Here is a 15,862-nt window from a genome sequence, read left to right as displayed (position 1 = left end):
CTTTTTATAGTAAAAACTGCTTGGAACAAGGTGGGAAGCAGTTACAGTACAGACACAATATGACCAGTGTATGCTCCAGTTATGTGCAGGGTGGTGGAGTGTACAGAAGAAGGAGAAGGAGTTTGCCTTCCTATCGTCAGCAAGGATGGAGATTTCCAAGCAGAGGGAACAATAAAAACAGGGCAGTGGAAAGTATGGGGCATTTGGAGAATTGCAAGTAGTTAAATGTGGCCAGAATGTGAGGGCAAATAGAGCAAGACCAGACTGTAAAGGTTTTGTAAGCTATGCTGAGGAGTTGGACTTTTTTCTCAGGCCAGTGGGGATTTACTGAAGAATTTTAGAGAGGGTGGCAATGTGCTGATTGGATCTGAGGGAACTGAGGCTAGAGAGGAGAAGGCCATTGCAATTATTCATTTAACAAACTTTTATTAAGCTCCTGCTGTATTCCAGATGATGAGGAAACAAAGAGTTATACAGGAGGTTCTTATTACTCGAGGGTACTTGGTACCAGACAGAAGGCCACTTAGTGAACCCATTTAAAAGGGGGACTAAACCATCAACTGACAAATGGATAAAGAAGATGTGGTTTATACATATAATGGAATACTACTTGGCAATGAGAAAGAATGAAATCTGGCCATTTGCAGCAACATGGATAGAACTGGAGGGTATTATGCTAAGTGAAATAAACCAGGCAGAGAAAGACAGATACTATATGTTTTCACTCATATGTGGATCTTGAGAAACTTAACAGAAGACCATGGGGGAGGGGAAGGGGAGAAACAAAAAGTTACAGAGAAGGAGGGAGGCAAACCATAAAAGACTCTTAAGGACTGAGAACAAACTAAGGGTAGATGGGGGTTGGGGGAGAGGGGAAAGTGGGTGATGGGCAGGGATGAGGGCACTTGTTGGGATGAGCACTGGGTGTTGTATGGAAACCAATTTGCAATAAATTATATTTTAAAAATAAAAGGAGGACTAAAATTTTAGAGTAAATAATGGAGCGGGCAGGGCTTGATTAGTACACTAACTTGAATAATTAAAAACTGTTAAAATTCGTTTGTGTCTTAATAGAATTGAATGCTATGTAATTCTTACAACAAACAAAGAATGCATTGAGGATTGATTGCTTTTGTTTGGGCCTAATTTTTCAAACAAAAGTGTGCAACATTTCAAGATGGTACATTTGACTTTCTGTGAGATTTTTGCAGCACAATCGTTAAGAGGGTTGATTTTGCCAAAAATGTTCAAGGGCTTTTCCAGTTTTTCTGAGGGCTTGTCCTTAATCATTTGGTATTCAAATCACTTTCTTTTGAACAACTTTTAAAATCATTATCCTTAGTTATTTTTCGCCTCTTCATCTGTAAACTGGTCTACAGATCCTGGTTGTCAGTTTTGTGTGTTAACTTCATGATATCTTGCATATTTTTATAAGATTTGTAATTTTACTTTGTGATAGATTTGTAGTGAATTGCTCACTGATATATATGACAATCCATAAAAAACATAGTGATTGAACAGATGGATAGAGATAGGTACTAGTGTTTAAACGAGTAGGTTGTTTGAATGGAGACTGACAAAAGTGGTCAGTTCATTAGCAAATGCCTTCATGCTATGACAGCTTGTGTATCCCTAGGAAACCTCAAAACCTTGATACTTCTGGGGCTAAGGCAATAAATTCTCAGTAATAAGAACTTTCTGTATCAGCAAAAGTCTAGTGCAGTGTTTTTTAAACTGAGAGTTGCAGTTCACTAACAGAACATTGTATCAGTTTAGTGGGCTGCAGCCAGCATGTTTTGATCCCAAGGTGGATTTCATGAAACTTGTTCTAGTGTATGTGTATGTATTTGTGTGTACTAGGCCACAATGTAAAATGTCAAGTCACTGTGGAGTGAAATGACTGTGAACTTTGAAATAAGACTTAGGTGCAAATCCAGGCCACACCATGTACTGGCTATGTATGTAACTTTGGGGTTATTCCAGAAACAGCATGTGCAGGGACAGAGATGCATGAAGGCTGAGGGAACTTCCAAGTCTGTAATTAAAGCTGGAACTCCTGTAGGTAAGTGACTGTAAGAAAGGTAGGAGAGGTATAAAGGGTCCTTATATGCCAAGCTACATAGTTTGAACTTAATCCTTCAGATCAGTGGTTCTTGACCTGTTTTGGTCACGGACCCTCTGAAAATCTGATGAAAACTATGTATACTGTCTACTGTGTAGAAAAGTGCACATACACAAATTTTTCCTTGTAATTTCAGAAAGTATAAGACTCTCTTAAAGCCCTTGTCTGGATGGATGGATCCCTGGTTAAGAACCCTGGCTTTGGACAATGAAAAATCACTGAAGAAAGCTTTATCCAGGAGTAGGTAACATGATCAGATTTGCATTTTAGGGATCTGATTCTAGCAAGTCAGCAGGTAAACTGGTGGAGAGTTGGGGGAGGATGTTGATAGAGAAATTGATTAGGACTTTACTGTAATAATCTACCCAAAAGGAAGTGAAAGCAGTGGTGATGAGCATAGAAGAGCAAATAAATTCAGGAGCCATTTAGTAGCTAGAAGAGATAGGAATGGTAAGCAATTTAATATAAATGATAAGGAAGGAGTGATCTAGATTTCTTGTGTAGATGACTGAGTAAATTTTGTTACCATTAACCAAGAAGAGTAAGAGATGAGAGCTGATGTGGTTATGGAGCATGTAATCAGAGATGTCTCCTAGAGAGCTGGTAACAGGGTCCAGCCCAGTATTTTTGAGCCTCTATTGTACATATGAAATACCTGGGGGTCTTGATAAAATGCAGATCTGGTTCAGGAGGTCTGGGATGAAACGGGAATCTGCATTTCTAACAAGCTCTCAGATGATACTAAATGCTGCCAATCTGTGGACCATACTTGGAATAGCAAGATGCTAGAGCTCAGGATAGCTATCTTCACTGAAAATACAGATTTGGGCATCAACAGCGTGATAGGTGGTAATTAAAACTAAGAAAATAGATAAAAATCACCTGAGAGGCATCTTTAATACAGAAAAACAAAACGAAACAAATAATGAGCCTTGTGGAATGCCAGTGTTTACAGGACAAGTAGAAGAAGATAGGCTTACAAAGGAATCTGGAGAAGAAATGTTCAAAAAGATAGGAAGAGAATCAGAAAAGTCTTACCAGAGAAATCAAAAGTGAAAATTGAGAAGACCAGGTTGGAGAGTAGTGTCTGCCACCAGAGCAAAAATTGATTCTTGTGAGTGGAGGAAAACAAAAAACTTAGATGTTACATGGTTTATGATGTGCAGTATATCTGTGATATTAAAATTTTATAGAGTGGTCAATTAAGACAACTTATCTAAAAAGGCTCCTTGGATTAGGAAATGATAATGAGCAAATGATTGAGAAATAGTGCTGTAAAGAAGTAAAATAAGATTGGTCAGTAGGGAGGTTATGGCGAAGAAGATTTCAAAGGATGCAAAGGAGTGTGCCAGGGAGACAAGAAGGTGAACAGCATTCAGGAAGCCACAACCGCCTTTGTAAAAGCAGAGTGATGTAAAATAGCTTGGTGGATTTGGGAAACTACACACTGCCCTGTAGTGTTGGAGGTGTTAAAGTACCAAGTGGATAATGGCAGAAGGTGAGGTAGAAAAGTAGGAAATGGGTTATGAAAGGCTTCATGAATATCTGAATCCCCCAAATGAAAAATGTAGATATCTAGTTCTCTCTCAGAGATCTTGATTGGGTAGGTTTGGAGTAGTGTGTCAGAACCTACAACTTCCAAACTTTAGGAGTGATTCTGATGTGCATACTTTGAGAAACTCTGTAGTAGGAAATGGGGGGGGGGGCACTGCAAAATTATGTGAGGAAGTAACGTGAGATCTGTATTTTAGGAAACTAACTCTGTAGTCATAGAGGATGGAAGGATTGAAGGAGGTGTTGACTGGAGGTAGGGAGACTGAATAGGGCACAAGCAAGTCCTCCCAATGACAAGTGATGAAGACCTGATCTAAGGCAGAGTAGTGAGATTGTGGGATGAAGAATGGTGAAGGCTGACTTGAGACAGCTTTAAGAGATAAAATCAAGTATTAATGATTAGTGGATATGAGTGGAGAGGAAAGAGGAGGAAGATAACTCAAGTTTCTGGCTTCCTTGAGCGGAGTCCCAGAGAAAGCAGGATATTGATAACAATAGCCAATGTGTTGAGCTACATGCTAGATGCTACCTTACCTGAATTTTGTCTCATATATTCTCATAGTTCTCATATATTCTCATATTAAGAAGCATATGTTGTTATTTTCTCTCTTTTACCCATTTGGAGTACAAAGAGGTTAAACAACTTGCTCAAGCTTGGTAAGTGATCACGTTGTTATTCAAACCCAGGCAGCCTGATTTTTCCAACCTGTGTACTTAACCCTTGTAAACCTCAATAAACAAGAATAGGTGTTGGTGTGCAGCAAAGGTAATAGCCAGGGAAAGTGGATACTCCAATTTGGAGATGGAGGTGGAAGCTAAAAATAGAAACAGAAGTGTTGCCAGTATATAAAGTGGTGGTTCAAACCATGAAAATGGACAGGATTACCTAGGGAAAAGGCAGAGAGTCAGGAGAAAAAGAAAGTAGAGCCTAGAGCCCCAGGAAACAGCAACTTGTAACGGGCAAATATAAGAAGAGGCCCCAGTGAATTCAGCCAAAAAGCGACAATCAGGGCCAGCCAGATAATCAAAATAGAAAGGGACCATGGAATCCCATGGGAGCAGAGGAGTTTAAAGAAGCAAAAAGCTCTCAGCAGTGCCACGTGCTATGGAGGGGTCAATCCAGAGAAGTACTAAAATGTCAGTCATATTTGGCAAGTAACATAGTCACTAATGATTTTGGTAAGATAACATCCTGGAGAGGGATGGGAATACAAAATATTGAAGGGTGAGCAGGAACTAAAGCAATGGACAGGAAAGGAACATAAACTGTCCAAAGGTTTGAATGGAAAGAAAGGAAAGAGGAGGGCAATGGTCAAGGGAAAGTGAGGCTTGAGGGGTGCTTGTTGGGTTTGCTCTAAAAGATTTAATAATATGTATGGGCTGAAAGGGAAATACTGGAAATATTAGAAGGATAAGAAATGGAGCAAAGTCTCAGAGAAGGCAGGAGAGGATGGGGTGAGTGGCTTTGGGAGGAGGAGAACCACCACTTGTGAAGCCAGAGCAAAAGAAGGGAAGGAGGGTGTTACAGACGATTGAGTGGGTTGCCTGCTAGTGAACTGAAGAGTGCCTGCCCAATGACCAATACTCTCTGTAAAACAACTCTTGCTCTCTTCTATCACTTCCTCACAGGCTGCTTTGAATCCTTTGATTCTGCTTTTTGTAGTCAGACTCTTAGGAAGTCATCTTGTCACATCTAGATTCCCTTAAATGGGACTCACCCTGTCCATGTAAACATGTGCTAGGAGATATTAAAACCCAACACAGAACAGTGATTCCTAACCTCCAGAATTGTCTGGAGATATCTTATTTGTCCACTTTGACTGGCTGTTCCTCATTCTTGCCTTCTGGTGTCTCTTAACCTATTTGACTCTGCATCTCAGCTCCCAATATTTTCCTTTATCCTGTTCTGATAATCCATTTAAGACCTACATCTCTAGCTCAATGATGCATTTCGTCCTCCCACACTCCTGTTTATGTCCTCTTGTCCGATAACATTTCTGCCTACCACATGGCAACACCGGATCTTTGCCAGCTGGGCCCCCTCTGTCCTGCTTCCCTGTGAGAAGAGACAGAGATATATCCTAGAATGCTGTTGGTTTCTGGTACTTCCACCTGGGGGGCAGCAAATGGTAGAGCCATGAAACTGCCTTGTGTCTTGGCAAGCTCTACAAGAATGTAGAACTAGACCTCTAGCTCTTAAGTACTACCCACCTGGAAATTATGATCAAAGGCACTAGAGCTGTATTATCAAGGCCTCCAGTTCCTTATGCATGGAGTGAATGACAGTGGACTGCATTACAGTTTCCCCAAAGGGCTGTATGCAGAGTATAACTTGTTAACTGAGTGGCCAGCCCCGCTCCTGTATCTGTACTTCCTGCCCTCCAACCTTTACAAACAGATAACTACATGAAAATGGAGGCCTGAATTCTCTTTATACCCATTCAATGCTGGCACCTGGAGAACAGACACATCACCAGGCAAGAGAGACATGCCTTTACTGTAATAGCCCAGATCATTCTTTCAATATGTGCCCAACCTGTAAGGCACCAGCCCTTCCATCAGAAGACTGCCCAGCCAGGCAGCAAAGTAGGAACCAGCTAAGACATGCTTTGTTCCTATGGCATCACCACCCCTAGCCTCTAGGGGATGAGATGTGTTCTTATACTTCCTTTAGAACTGGGGAGGACCATACATCACAGTAGTTCAGTGTTGTCCAGGGAATCCCAGGTCCCTCAATTACTAGATGTAAAACTTCTGTGCCTCAGTGTCCTCATTTGTAAATTGGATGTAATAATTTAAGTTATCTACCTTATAGGGCTATAAGGATTAAATCTAATAATAATTACATTAAAAAGCTTAGCAAAGAACCTGGCACATAGCATTTGATAAAAGTCACTTATTATATCTGGACTGGGTTATACTCAGGGGGTCCTAGGTAGCCTCTCAGAAAAGTCCCTGGTCCAGCAGGTCCCACTACCTATCCAGCTGAAGTCAGCCCTGGTACTGTTTGTCCCCCACTGCACTTACACTTCCCCTTTGCCTATAAGCTGCTCTCGACAGAGTAGACTATTCACTCTTGCCTTCAAGACTCATGTCTTTTGCTTTGTCAGACTTTTACTGCCAGGATTCCCTATACCCCTACCCCTCCCAAACATCACATAGAATTCTCTGTTCAACTAAACCTTTACACTGCTAGGTCCAACCCATACCCATAAGACAAATGAAGATATTCTCTACTGAGAGACAGAGAGACTGTGCCTGATTGGGAAATTGACTGTACACTAGTGCCAATACCCAGGACTTTTCCTTTAATACCAAAGGAGCAGATGTTCTCCCAGTCTAAAATCAAGGCCTTCTCTAATATAAAAACTTTGGACAGCAACTGACTGCAGGTTTCATCAGATCCTCCAGTTCTTCTGCATTGGCCTTGAGACACTTTCTGAAAATAAAAAGCAGAGAATATTTTCTGTCAAGATTATTTCAGCCTCAGTGTATTCACTATTCAAAATCCTTTCTGTTAACCTGGAACCTCCCAATTTAATTCCATAAGTCTCTATTATCCACAGAGCTGTCTATACCTTAGGGGCACCAAGAACCTCATCTAGATTAACAAAAGTAATGTATGGAACTTCCTATGTGGTGCTCCTGCCTTCTTCAAGCAAATGAGATCACACACCACCTCTTAGAATAGTTATTTACCTGATCAATAGTTTGATAAATTTATTTAATGTGATGTCACAGAATCTCTAAGCTACATGGTAATGGGATGTTAGTAGTACTGTCTCCAGGCGAAGCCCTGAAGTGTGAATGTTGTGTTTCTGGATAAGATGTAAGCCTTTCTGAAATGAAGGGAATTTGGTCCCAGACACAAAAATGACCTTCCTGTAGCTGAAGGCCTTCTACCCCAGCCTTGGCCTGTACCATTGACTAATGCCTTCAGCATCCATGTACAAGGATGTGGATGGAGTGGGAGGGTGATAGGTTGGGGTTGTTGTCCTGTTACAGGAGGACCTGAGTACTTTCATCTCTGCCCCTGCGCCCACATCTCCAGGAAGTTGGCCCAAACCAAGGTTAATTACCCCAAGTGGGAATAAGAGCTCTTAGTGATCAAGGCCACTTTCAAGATAAGGAGACACTTCCTTTTAGAAGGACAGACAGTTTGTGATGATGAGCTCAAACAATTATAGCCTAGAGCAGCCAAGGCAGACTCGTAAACTCAACCCATACCGGGTAAAGTAGACCCTTCCCAAAGCACCCATCCTATTTCAGAATTCAGAATACCAACAGGCAGTAGAAATGGGTTTCAGCCCAAGAAAGTCATAGCCATTTACCCCAGCCACAGCATAGGGAGCAGGCAGATGCATGTGTAGAACATAAAGATTCGGGCCCATTCCAGGGCAGCCCAGAGGTTTATGTTGTTCCGAGATGCCCCATGCTATTATGATCAGGGTTTGCTTGTGCTCGTGGGTACCACTCCAACAGGCCAACACAACCCATTCAAACTTTGCACATAATCTCACGGATTTTGTTTCATACTGTGTTCTGTAGACCACTTGCATCTTAATCCTAAAATGAAGATTCGTGAATCACACCCTCTAAGGGTGCAGCCCAAGAATATTCACTTTTTGCCACTGCCTCCCTGGGTAATTCTGATGCCCAGCACAGTTTGAGAACTCCTGGTCTAAAGGTTTTTCTAGTTGCCCCATTCTGACCTAACCACTAATAATCACTGTAGTTGAGGTAAAAACAGACCAAGGTAACCTTCAGGCTCTTGGGACATTGTCCCAGTGAACTTCAGTACAGATTTTCCACCCTCCCACATCTGTAACACCTTCTTACTAGTGGTGGGTCCCTCTTTGCCTGTTACCTCAATTCACGCCAGCCATTGCTGCCCATACATCTAAAAGGTCTTCTACTCTCACGGGTTCCATGGCCATCTGCTCCCCAACCACAGCCTCCAGTTCATACGCTAGTTTTGGAGAATGCCATGCAAAATCATCCTCGGCCACATTTGCCTCTCCACCATACCACTACCAGCAGACAACCTGCCAGGCCATATGGATTACCCATGTTCTGGTGGGGGTGGAGGAGGGCAGCACTACTTCTGTACTTCCAATACATAATACAATTGGCCCTCTGGGCCAACCTCCTCAGAATTCTCTTCTAATGCACTACAACTCCTCTATCCAACTCCTCTATCCAGACCTCTTCTCTTCCTGGCATTTAGCCTACTGTTGCCTTGGAACCATTGACATCGCTGAGCCTGGTCAGTACCTTGCTGACCAAGTATGGACTACCCAAGTACACATTCAATTAGCCTTCACCATAAAACATGGCATAGAAGTTAAGAGCAGGGATTCTGAAGTCACACTGCCTGGATTTGAATCTCAGCACTACCACTTTTTCTATGTGACCTTGAACAGCTTGCTTAAACTTTATGTCCCTTGATTTCCTTACCTATGAAATGGAGATAATAATAGTACCTACCTCACAAAGCAGTTGTATTACATGAAGTGATATGTGTAAAGCACACAGAATAATGCCTGGCACATAGAAAAACTATTTGCTGCGGGCTCTGGGCTGACGGCTCAGAGCCTGGAGCCTGCTTCGGATTCTGTCTCCCTCTCTTTCTGCCCCTCCCCCACTCATGTTCTGTCTCTCTCTGCCTCTCAAAAACAAAGAAATGTAATAATAAAAAAAAAATTTTAGAAAAAGTGTTTGCTGTTGAGTAGTGTATGAATTACACTAACTGGATCATTCAGGTGTGAGACACCAGTTAGATTTTCTTTTGGCACAGCCCTCTCTGCCCATGCCAAAAATTGAAGGACTCTTACCTAGCAACCTCTGAGGTGAAATTTAGTTGTCTTCCCATAGACCTTCTATATCAGCAAGCAGTTTTTAGAATATTGTGCACTTGCTACTTCATGATCACTCATCCAAGTATTTTGCCACTCATCACTTGTCTATGCTGTACCCTGCAGTTAGCCTCAGCAATCTAGGGCTTGGAGACCAGTTTCATCTTGCAAGAGGCGCTAGCTTTCCAGCAACATCATGATTGTCCAACTGCCTGATTCACTACAAGGTTGTTGATCAGGAGATAGTTGGGAGGACCACCCATCAGCATGTTGATCTTATAAGCCTATTATAGGCATGCTTTCCTAGCTGAACCTTAGCATTCTCTCTTAAATGTAACTCTGGTGTTTGTTTTCAGGTCCAGGTACCAGGACTGCAAGTAAATTGCACTCTTATGCCCTGCCCTTTGCCTCCACCTCTACCTCCTGACCCCAGATCAGTTCACCCTTCTACGCAATCTCATTAATAAAGAAAAAGAACAGACTGTTATGCTCAGAGACCAGGGAAGAGATCTTAAAAGTGTGACTGAAGGTAGTGACAGTGGTTGTAAAAAGGAAGGAAAGCACTTGAGAGTGATTTTAGAGGCATAACAGACAGAACTTGGTGATCCATTGGCTATTGGGGATAAGGAGAAGGGACAAAACATTGCATTGGTTCTTTGTTTCAATCAGAGTAAAAGCTAGGGTCCTTACTCTACCCTACAAAGCCCTGCACCTTCCTTCCTTCTCCCCTCTTCCTCCTGTAAAACTGTTTTCTTCCTTTCCTTGCTGTTCTCTGGCCACTGGACTTCTCATATCTCTTGAACCTACCAGGCATATTCCCACCTCTTGGTCTTTCCCCTTGCTGTTCCTACTGCCTGAAATACTCTTCTCCCAGCTAGTGCCCCTTCATCTCCTTCAAGTCTTTGCTGAATAATCACTGTCTCAATAAGACTCCCTGGCCATGTTTTAAGATTTGCATTGCAAAAAAGCTTCCCATTGCCCTTACACTGTGTGATTGTTGTCCATACTATTAATCATCAAAAAATTATTTAATTTACTTATTATTTATGTCTGTCTTTTCCCACTAGGATATAACTTTATTTTTATTATTTATTTTATATTTATATGAAATAAACTTTGTAGGAGGTAGGGATTTTTATCTCTTTTGTTCATTACTATAGCTCACTGCCTAGAACTCTACTTGGCACATAGTAAACCCTCAATAAAATTTTGTTGGGTGAATAATCAAGTGTGAAAATTGGAATGGATGGGCAGGAGATGACTGAGAAACATTAATTCCCAGCTGTTTGGAGGTGTGTCCTTCATACTACCAGTTGACTTATTGAGTGTCAAAATGTTTGGAAAATTAAAAATTATTAAGTTGGAAAGATGAGTTAATTCCTTCTCAACGTAGGCCCTCAATAAATACTTGTTGAATGAATCAATGATAATATCTTAACAGATTTTATGAAATTATCAGAACCAGGACAATGATAGAGTTAGAAAGAAAGGGAGGGAGGGAGGGAGGGGATTCTACACCGCAGTCAGAAGTTTAAGTGTTCATAAAGTCGAATAAGCAGTCAGTACGTCAGAGTTCCAGTATATTCAACATGACCAAAAACTGTGGGCTTATGTAAGCTTTGCATTTTAGCCAAGGGACCACTAGAGGGCATGCAAGGCTAAATCAAGGATGTTTTCTGCTTGATGAGATTCTCTTTAACGTCATCCATTGTTTCTATTTATTGATCTGATGTTCATCTAAACTGTTTCATCAGTTCTAAGTGTTCTGCGGAGCTAATTTTTTCATCATCTCAGCATCTGTCTCATAATCGTTCTTCAATAAATATTTATAATTTGAATGAAAGAATGAATATTTAGAGTCAAGAGATTTTCACCTTGAAATTTGTGTTTGACTAATTAACTGTGGACAGTATTTCCATTAGGAAACTATCCTTCAGAGTTCATAACCTGGCTGATAAATATAGCATCCATGATTCTTGGTGCTTAAAGAATCCTTAGACAAGAGAAGGGCAAGAGTCCGACTTGGCATTTATGTGCTTTATTTGTGTAAACAATAGTGTTAGGTAACAGTGCACATTGTAGTGCCTGAGCTAAGAGCCACTAATGACCCTGGCTGCCTCTGCTCTGATACCAGCTCCTCCCTCTTTCAAGAGAGGCTGGCAGCTGATGGAGGATGCTGGTTGCCTGGGCTGGCCCTGACCCTCCAGAATTGTTAGCTGGAATTCTGCAAATGGAGATTTCACTGCTTTTGAAACGTGCTGTCCACAGTGTGTTTGAGAGCTATAGGGTTGTCTGGGATGAAGAAAGTTAAACAGGTTTTGCTAACTGTCTTGATTTTCCATTGTTCCTATTGAAATTCTCTGAAAGGGTTTTGGGTGCCTGGATTTGCAGCTTTCTGAGCTGGATTACTATGGAGGTGTGGAGATCTTGTCCTGCTGTCAGCTCATAGCTGATGGCCCTGAGTGCCCTTGATTCAGGCCGTTGATGAGCTGCGCCCTCAGTATTAAGTATTTTTCATTGGTGGAGTCATTTCAAATAGCCTAAGAAATATAATCCATGTTTAATAAATTTAATTTTTAGAATAGTTTTAGATTTACAGAAAAATTGAGTAATGGTATATAGTGTTGCCATGTATCCCACACCCAATTTCCCCTATTATTAACATCTTACATGAATATGATATATTTGTTATAATTAATTAATCCATATTGATGCATTATTAACTGCAGTTCATAGTTTACTCAGATTTCCTATTTTTTTTTTGTCTAATGTCCTTCTGTCCTAGAATCCCATCTAGTATACCATTACATTTAAGCTGTCTCCTTATGTTCCTCCAGGCTGTGACATTTTCTCAGATTTTCCTTATTTTGATAACCTTGACGTTTTGAGAAGAAGGTATTTTATGTATTTTAATGTGTTTTCCAGTCTATTTAATGGACTCATCAAGTGAGCCTAAGAAATACAATCCATCTTTATTCCCAGCACCTATTTTTGTAATCTGAACGGTTCCTGAAGCTGGTCCTTGCTAGGAGGACAAGTTGTCTGTAACACTGGTGAATTTTTCTAATATAGTGTGCACTTAGAGCAAACCTTTTTATTTATTGTCCATAGTCCTAAATCCATTCCGGCATCATCTTTTCTCAGGAAACTTAAATGGAAATTGAAGGCGCAAATTCACAGTATGTATCTAGGACTAATTGCTCTTACTTTTTTTTAATGTTTGTACTATAGTGAGAGATTTCATTTTTAGTTTTACTGCTTAAATATACGAACCAAGAGTTCTGTGGAGGAAAGAGGAAGGAATGTTGGATAGGGTCACATATTGTTCTATAGCTTTACTTTAATTTAATCTTCTACCCCAACCTGTCTTTAATATAAACTGTATTATCACCAAAATAAAACTTAGCTTTCCTTTTTTTAAGCATATTTTCAAATATTTAATCCAACTACCCACACAGATTCTTACACAATGATACCACTTAATTTAGTTGGAATGCTAGTAAGCTACATACACTTCCTAGCTGGTCTTTGCTAGAATTTGGCGGATTTTTCTTCTGAGAATCTTTATTTTCCATGCATTTTATGAACTGTCTTTGGAATTCAGTAAAACTGGCTCTTTAAACTCTTCTGGAGACTGGGGGCAAATCAAGGTAAGATTTAAATTGAGAGGGGTGAAAATCACTGATCTTGCCTGATGTACTTTAATATAACTGTAATAATAAATCATACAAGGTAGATTGAGTCAAGAGGTAATTATGGGCTTTATGCCAGACAACTAACAAAACCTCTCAAGAGATTATTACAGTTTCCCTTAGGAAGTATCTTGAAGGTTGTTAAGCTCTTATTAATGTCTTGACCAGGAATCCCTATCTGTGAACTTCCTTTAAGAAAGATATACATCCATAAAAAAAGGTACCTTAATTAACTTTAGAGACTTCTGCTTGCCCTTTAAAACCTGTTTCATATAAACAACATCAATATTTGCTAAAAATTTCTCAGAAATGTATGCTAATTATAAGAAATGTAGTGTAGGGTCGCCTGAGTGGCTCAGTCGGTTGAACGTCCGACGCTTGATTTTGGCTCAGGTCATGATCTCATTCCTGGGTTCAAGCCCCACATCAGGCTCTGTGCTGACAGTGTGGAGCCTGCTTGGGATTCTGTCTTTCCCCTCTCTCTGTCCCTTCCCCGCTCACTTGCACTCTTTCTCTCTCAAAATAAATAAACATTAAAAAAGAAAAAGAAAAAAGAAATGTAGTGTAAACAGTTGGAATGCAAGCCACTCACATGAAATAGAATTGATCATTGAAGGTAATGGTATTATAAATTATGGAATTTTTAAAACTGTTCAGGTAAATAAAGGGTTTTTCCATCTTATCAGATGGCAACTTTGGGATAGGCTCAATGTTGGATGCAGGTCATGGAGACAAACAATTTATCTGTATTAGTACTCGAGTGCATTTTTGTTTCTGATGAAAGTTGGTTTCTTTGCAGGCAGTATCAGTAGCTAGTTAGCTCAGGCAGTTAGAATACAATGTTAATAAGGACAAGACCTTGATTTTTGTCAGTTGCTTTTTGCTGATTCCAGTGCTATTGGCTGCACCATTTACCTTGGCCAGCCATCTCTTCAAAAGCATATCCTCAGTCACAAGGGAGGCCAAGCTGGGGGGGTTCAGACTGATAAGTGTAAATCTTTCGCACCTTGAAAAAAAAACAATCCCAGACGGCTTTCTCTCAGCGAAGGGCCAATTGTATCATTTCCACTGGTTTGCCTGTGTTGTTATGAGTACCCTAAAATGTAAAACTATATCCATTGCCTTCTTTGTTTTATATTCTATTAGCACAGGGACGTTCTTCATTCCATTGAGCACCAGACTGTGGGGTATATTTTTGGAAGCAAGTGTAGGTGTACCAGAGCCAAAAAAGGTTGGAACAACTGTAGACAAACTGATCTCACTGTTCTTAGAACTGCCGGCACTAGGCATAGAGCCCTTAAAGTGGACTATAAATGTAGAATAGGTAGTTAAAAGAAAGTCCATTATGTGGAACTAATTTCTGGTTTCCCACAGTCAGGTACATGTATTTTGTGTGCATGTTTTATGTGGAGAGAGGCAGGTGTGCAAAAGGTGATTTATTTAGCTATGTTAAATTAGAATTGGAGTCTTAATGTGAGAAAAGTTATGAATTGGATAATGGGGATAGTGAGTACTTTGAATTTTTTATAAATGCTTTTATTTGAACTCTTTATGATAACATTCCTTTGAAGGAGATGTGTAAGGTAGGAACTTTTTAATAAGTCAAAAACTAAGGCAGAGAGAACCTAGTCTCCTGATTCTTATCCCAGTTTCTATCATTGGAACATGTAAGCCTCTAAGAGGACTTACTGGACATACCTATGAAATCAAATTACAGAAGGATTTTTGGTTTTTCATTCTCCCTCTTTGATAAAGAAAACAATGGCATTATAAATAAACACAGAAACTCTTGATCTGTAAAAGTTATTGAGTCCATTCTCACAAAAGACAGCAACATGAACTGGCTGCAGGAGTAGTAAACAGGGTGTCAGGAAAGGGAGCCCACAGAAGACATCATGACAAGGTTTGGACATTAGGCATGGAAACATCTGATTATATAATATGTTAACCAGTCACAAGCTATAATGACACAAGCTAGGACCTGTTAGCTCATTTTTCCTTCCCTAGATCATCATGTCCAGCAGAGAGGGAAAGAAAGCTAATGTGTTCTAATAGTGATTTCAGCACTGTCTTAAAGATTAAATATAGGTATGCTCCAATTTAAGAAAACCAAGAAATTTTAAAAAATGCACATTACCAAATGAATAGATACAGGGGTTGAACAGAGAATTCATTTTATAGAAGGAGCCTTCATTGCGACAGGATTCATCTACTGAGTTCCTTAAATTTCTTTAGTGAATTCAAGATTTGATTTGCAAAAAGTGTGTTATCATATAACTTTTTTTTTATTTTTTTTTATATATGAAATTTATTGTCAAATTGGTTTCCATACAACACCCAGTGCTCATCCCAAAAGGTGCCCTCCTCAATACCCATCACCCACCCTCTCCTCCCTCCCACCCCCCATCAACCCTCAGTTTGCTCTCAGTTCTCAACAGTCTCTTATGCTTTGGCTCTCTCCCACTCTAACCTCTTTTTTTTTTTTTTTCCTTCCCCTCCCCCATGGGTTCCTGTTAAGTTTCTCAGGATCCACATAAGAGTGAAACCATATGGTATCTGTCTTTCTCTGTATGGCTTATTTCACTTAGCATCACACTCTCCAGTTCCATCCACGTTGCTACAAAAGGCCATATTTCATT

General features: G+C 40.3%; 1 protein-coding gene across 8 annotated transcripts in view; it reads left to right on the top strand.

The window, feature by feature from the left end:
* Positions 1-15,862, top strand: part of HDAC8 (histone deacetylase 8) — a 226,833-nt gene that overhangs the window by 10,529 nt on the left and 200,442 nt on the right. Inside the window, exon 5 of one of the 8 annotated variants that reach the window (XM_040467749.1) lies at positions 2,259-2,366. The exons of the other annotated variants lie outside the window; for them this stretch is intronic. Coding sequence (XP_040323683.1) covers positions 2,259-2,366 — 108 coding nt within the window. The remainder of the gene's footprint in view (positions 1-2,258; positions 2,367-15,862) is intronic. 8 annotated transcript variants of the gene reach the window in all.

This window comes from Herpailurus yagouaroundi, unplaced genomic scaffold (assembly GCF_014898765.1).
Source record: "Herpailurus yagouaroundi ecotype Mexico unplaced genomic scaffold, PumYag 67569, whole genome shotgun sequence".
NCBI lineage: Eukaryota > Metazoa > Chordata > Mammalia > Carnivora > Felidae > Herpailurus > Herpailurus yagouaroundi.
Note: the sequence above shows the minus strand (reverse complement) of the source record. Positions and strands in the feature narration are given on the sequence as shown.